General features: G+C 50.4%; 1 protein-coding gene across 1 annotated transcript in view; it reads right to left on the bottom strand.

Annotated features, from left to right (window-relative positions):
• Window positions 1-814: 814 nt before the first annotated feature.
• Window positions 815-6,000, bottom strand: part of JARID2 (jumonji and AT-rich interaction domain containing 2) — a 185,064-nt gene continuing 179,878 nt past the window's right edge. Inside the window, exons 16-17 of the mRNA XM_007951903.2 lie at window positions 5,811-5,918; window positions 815-997 (exon numbers count right to left, since the gene is read on the bottom strand). Coding sequence (XP_007950094.2) covers window positions 815-997; window positions 5,811-5,918 — 291 coding nt within the window. The remainder of the gene's footprint in view (window positions 998-5,810; window positions 5,919-6,000) is intronic.

The raw sequence follows: 6,000 nt of genomic DNA, 5'->3' as shown, positions 1-6,000 counted from the left end.
GGTTTTTTGATAAAGTAGCCAACAGCACCAAAAAAATAACAGAATGGATTTCCTAATGAAATCAGGCACAGTTTTCCCTCACGTGACCCCTCCAAGGCAGGCAGTCTTTTTCTTCTCTCTTCCTTTTTTTTCCTTAAACAGATGCATAGTGATGTGCTGGTAAAGAGAACCTAGTCACTCAAGTCTCCTCCTCTCGCCCGTGGTTAGCAAACGTCTGCCTTCAGCTGCCATAACCGCCCAGAGACACAAAACGGGGGTGCTCCGGTTTTAAAAACTACAAACTCATCTTGCACACGACAGAAGGAAAAAAAAAAAAAAAAGACAGCCAAAGTAAAGCCATTTCTTTTCAAGTTTGTATGTGTGTGTGTCTCCTATCCCTTTTCCTCTCTAGAAAAATCTCATGACTGGTGGTTTTATTAATTTGTTCTCCAAACTTCACCCTCTTCAAAAATGGGTTTTAAAAAAGCCTTTTTTTTTTTTTCTTCCCCAACAGTTTAAAAAAGAAAAAAGAAACCAAACAAACAAAAAAAGGCTTTTGTCAGCCATAGGGGCGATACAAATTAATATAGCCCCTCACGGGTTTTAAAACAGTGAGTATACGGCAGTTTCAAAAATCCGACTGCAGTATCTAGGTATTCTAAGTACAAAAAAAAGTTCAACAGTTTAATGCTAAAACAAAATTAGTTCTCTAAAACCAGAAGAAAATCTTCTTTAGAGCTAGTGCAAAGACAGCTTGTATCCTACAGCAAGTACTCCAAACTAGAATATAATAATTACAAAAAAATATATATAAATGGACAGAGTGTTGGCATCTTCATGACGAGCTCGAAGCACTTTTGGATGAGCTGGAGGAGGAAAGCCGGGACGGTGGCACTTCCACGGTCGCTCGCTTGCGGGGCCCTCTTTTTGGTGTGGGTTTACTGAGACAGTTCTCAATGCTGCCATTCTTACCAGACACTTTGCCACAGATCTGATTGACCAGGCTGATAATCTGCTCCTGTCGAGGGGTGAGAGGAAGACACAGAATTAACACCAAACCAGAGGGGGAGGCGGCTGGGCACCCTCCAGTCGCCGGGGGGTCCTTCCCCACCAGGAGAGCAGACCGGACTCTCCAGCCCTCCCCAGTGTACAGTGAGAGAGAGTGAGCTCAACCCCTCATGAGAACAAGACACCTCGTCAAGGAAAGATAACAGCCACTTCCCATGAAAGCCAGCCTGGCATGGATGAAGGGCCGGTACAGAGATGATGGGGAGTGGAAGCAGCACCGGCCAGAGGGCAGAGGATCAAGACATTGATATGCTAAAAACATCCTTGGATGAAGTTCCCTAGATGACAAATGTAACAATCATTTCTTAAGCACAAACTGCACTCAGATGTGCTCACAGCCACAGGTGTGTCTGCCAAAGTCACCATGCAGATGAACAAATTAACAGGCCCATCCCCACCAACACACAGCTGGCACCATGGTCTACCCTCCCCTAGCCAGGAGGGCAGGGCTGAGGCAGAGCACCTGCTGCCTGGCGAGGCAATGATGACAAAGGATCGAAACTCTTCTACCAGGTGATTACTGAAATAACCAAAAATCCCAAACACGCTGCTGTGGAGTTGGATCCAACTCACAGCGACCCCTCCTTGGGTTCACCAAGGCAGTAAGAAGTAGATTGCCCAACCTTCCTTCTGAGGAGGGGCTGCTGGGTTTGAACCAACAGCCTTCTGGTTAGCAGTCAAATGCCTTCAGCACTGTGCTACCAGAGCTTCTGATTACAGAAATAATACACTCAAATCCACTTAACCTTGACTTGCAAATAAATGCCAACACTTGTTTAAATATGTCTATCACTTCCTACCCTCTCTTCACTACAGGAAATGAATGCAACAAGCAAGCGTACTTGTAATCCACCCAAGGGAACCATTTACCCATGGGGCTTCAAACATGTCTAACTTCAACAACTCACCCTATAACTGTCCAGTTTTTTAAGAGAGCATGGAAGATTATCAAGAGGACATGCACCTGCTGTGGATGGAGCTGTGAAAACTGCAGAGGGCTCCGACAAAGTGGGTGCCAGGGAACACCCCTAGGAGTGCTCACTGCCTGACTTGAGCTATGAGCTCGGAGGGGAAGGGTCATGCATTTCAGACAAACAGCTAGAGCCACCTCAGGAGCATGAGGAAGGGCAGATGCCATGCAGACCTCCTTCCTGTCAAGGGCTGGCCACCAAGAGAGACCTCAGGCCCCAAGACTCCCTTGCTGAAATCAGTAGTGCCAGCTTGGAGCCTGCCTGTCCTGCCCGAGGGGGCCTGGCTGGAAGATAGGAGGAAGTAAAATGGCCACTGGCCCCAGCCAACAGGAAAGCCTGCCCACGGCTCCTGTGGACAGATCTGCTCAGCCCTGGAGCCACCCTGAAGGCTCTGCCCACATGTGGAAGCTGAAACTTCATAGGGGCCTGTGAGTGGCAGAAAACTGTGGGTGGCTCCCAGCAGGCTGTCCTGACTCATACCCACAGGACACTGGGTTCACCAGGCTTAGAACACGACAGCTTGTGGCCATACAGTCATTTGTGAAACCCAACTAATAACTAGGAATCCACCCCCCCCCCCAAAAAAAAGAGTTTCACCAATAGGGAATCTGCTTATTCATTTACTAAATTATGCCATTAGCCAAGTAACAGACTTCCACTAAACACTGTCTCTTCCTTACTCATCAAAACAATGACTGAGCTTCCGGCTGACAGGCCCTGCATTTTCTCATCAATTCTGCTCACATCTACTTATAAAATGAGCTGGTGTGAGCGCTCAAGTTCTCCAGAGTCTGTGGAGAGCTTCAGAGTAAGCGTGAGGAAGCCACCGTGACTGACTGCCACACTCTGCATGCTTCCAGAGAGCTGGGCCACCTCCTGCACAGAGCATTTATTTTTAACCATGTTAAAAATTTATTTTTAACATTTGCTGTTAAAATGGAGAAGCGGGGACGGTAAAGTGCTTATTGCCACCATTGAACATGCTTAAAAAAAAAAAAAAAACACACACACACAAAGAAAATGCAAATGGATCTATTTTCAGCTTTCCAATTTAGCCAAAGGCTGGTTATTGGAGTCTGACCCACCTCCGCTGCCCCATCTGCTCCCTGAACCAGAAGCTGCGCCGAGTGACTGCTCAGGGCACCAGGCCCTGCCCTGTCTGGGCTGTGGTCATGTAAGTAGACTCCTCCCCGTGGGGATGCACGGCGAGGATCAGGGTGGGCCCCAGGGCCAGTGGCTCTGGCCTGTGCAGGTGAAGCACTCACTCCACCCAACCCGAGATCATAGGCAGTCACTCAGCTCATAGCACTGTTGGTACCTTGACCAGTTTCCAGAAGATGGCACTCAGGTGTCTTGAGGAAGGGTACCTTTCCTTTGATTAGGAAGGGACAGTACTAGTGCCCACAGCTACCTGAAAGGTGAGAAGCCAAGAAAGGCTCCAGGTCACTAAGTGCACCATGTTCTCTGAAGGGGCAGAGCAGGGACTTCAGGAAACAGCCATGTATGTCAAAAACAATCATTTTGGCAGATGAAAAGCACTCAGGATAAACATGCTGCTAGAAGTTAAAACTGATGAGACAAAGGGAGGCAAGTGCTTGCTGTTCTTGACACAGCTGTGGGGATAGGGGAGTCCCCAAAATCCTGTGTGTTCTCCACATCTGCTGAAGTAAGTGTTCTTGTTCCCCCCGGGAGAACTGAATGGACCTTGAAGACACAGGCACAAAAAGGGGTTCTGAGGAAAGGGCAACCTGCTGTGTGAAGAAGAAAAAACTGGAACCAATGTGAGTTGCTGATGAGGGCCACCTCATGTGAACATAAAGAGCTTGGTCCCTGAGGGATAGAATTGAGCTGAAAGCTGCCCCCAGGGCCCTTACTACAGGAGCCCTCCTCACAGAGCCAGCCACATGCTCAGAAACTTCCCATGTGAGATCTGACAGTGAGCTTCTGTATGGAAGATAGATGCTGAACAGCTAGCTGGGTGTTGTGACGTGGGTTCTAAGAAAGTTTTTGTGAAGAAAGACGGAAGGCTGAACCTACTGTGTGCATGCACTGTGATTCACAGTGAGAGAAGAGGCTCCTTTTCCTCACCAGGAGCTGGTTCACCACACACTGATCCACAACAACTTCTGAGCCAACCCTGTGAGCTACACATTCAACAGGAAGCCCTACCAGTACACACAGGACAAACACATGATCCAGTTAGCTGTGGACTAATTAGCTTATTCATGTTGAGCCAGGAAGCACACAGCTGGCACTGTCCCCAGGGACCCTGGAGACAGAAGCTTCCCTGTCAGGCCAGTTTTGAAAGTCCCCTGGTGACATCTTCGCAGGGTGCTCTCAGCAGCTCCCTAGGTACAGAGCACCCACAGCTGGTGGGAGGGTGAAGTGAAGGCCTTCCTCGTGCTCACCTGCGCCTTTTCTCTGAGTCTCCTGTGACCATGAGGAGTGCTGGCAGCCAAGGCTGCTATGTATCAGCTTGGCCCTGGCAGCCAGTCAGTGTGGGTGCTGTGGAAACCACTCACCAGACACTGAAACCAAATCCCTCGTAAATTAAAGCCCTGGCAGCCAGACACGTGGCTGGAGACACCTTGAGCACAGAGTGGAATGGGCAGAGCTGCCAGGGCACCTTGCCGGCCCTGGGCAGCTACAGGCTCACTGTGGCCAGAGATTCCAGAATGATGGTCCTAACTTCCACCCCCAAGCAACATCTGCCCATGTCTGGAGATGTCTCAGAATGTTACACCTGGGGGAAGGGTGCTGCTACAATGCACAAGATGGTCCCCGCCACAAAGAATCCTCAGATCAATGCCCACAGTGCCATGCCGAGGTGGCAAGAGTATGGTCACAGGGAGGGTCAAGGGCTCTGGGACAAGGAAATCTGAAACTCCCATGCATACATTGGCTAGAATATCGAGCCACTCCCCGCTACTCCTCACCCACAGATCCCAGGCAAGGCGCTAAGAAGCAGCTGCGTAACACAGGTGGGGTGTCATCCTGGCCTCCCAGAGCAGAGGATAAGACCTTTTGAGCTCAGCATCCAGAGAAGGGCCCCACTGAGCATGGCAATGAAGACTGCTAAGGGAACAGGCAGCAAGTTTTGTAAAACTGAAAGACTGACTGATGCAGTTGGGCTGAGAAGGCTGCAGAGGGACCCATGCAGCTGTCCTTGAGGCAAGCACACCAGTGTTCTCAAACAAAAGGATCGCAGCCCCACCTCTGCACATGAGCCTGGCTGGCTCTTCCTGGACTGTGGTACCAGTGCTGCCTGTGTTTTCTTGCAGAGAGAGAGCAGAGTGGTGGGAGCATGTCTACTTGCCTTTCCACTCTGAACAGGGGTGGGTGGTAGTTGAGGATCATAGCCTTCCTTCCCAAGGAGGATAGGATGTCCCTGCCACGCAGAGTCACCCCCTGCTCAGAAGGCAACCAGGGTTGTGTGAGTACTGAGTGGCTCCTACTAACCAAGTGAAAGAAGAACAGAATCTGGCATAGGATCTCAGGTTAATTAGCAGGTTAATAGGAAGAAGGAAAACAGTTTCAGTCCCAAGGTTTCCCTAGGACAGACTGAGCACCTGGTACCACTGAACACAGCAGAAATGACCCAGGTCCTCCACCACCAACCCATCAGGCTAGGACTCTTACAGCCTCACCAAGCTCCTGAAGGGCAATGACAGGCCTGCTGTGGACACGCAGCATGGACACAGCCACCACGTGAGGTTACACAGCCCACAGCTTTCTCTTCCCCATGTGCTCAAGCTCCCCTCCACCAGGTGTGCAGGACAAGTGGGGACTGACCTCATCGTAGCGGTACATCAGCTTCAGGCCTCGGCAGGACTTCTGCTTCTCCACGTGGCGCAGCGCACACTCCAGGCAGAACACGACATTCTCGTTCTCCTGTACGACCTGGCCAGGGAGAAGGGGCCCGGGGAGTCAGGAGCCGACTCTGAACACTGGTGTGGGGGGCACGTGCCGGGCCTTGAGAGGT

This window comes from Orycteropus afer, unplaced genomic scaffold (assembly GCF_000298275.1).
Source record: "Orycteropus afer afer isolate SDZICR_OR568_19922 unplaced genomic scaffold, OryAfe1.0 scaffold00012, whole genome shotgun sequence".
NCBI classification, from domain to species: domain Eukaryota; kingdom Metazoa; phylum Chordata; class Mammalia; order Tubulidentata; family Orycteropodidae; genus Orycteropus; species Orycteropus afer.
The sequence above is the reverse complement of the archived record's forward strand: the minus strand, read 5'-3'. Positions and strand labels throughout refer to the sequence as shown.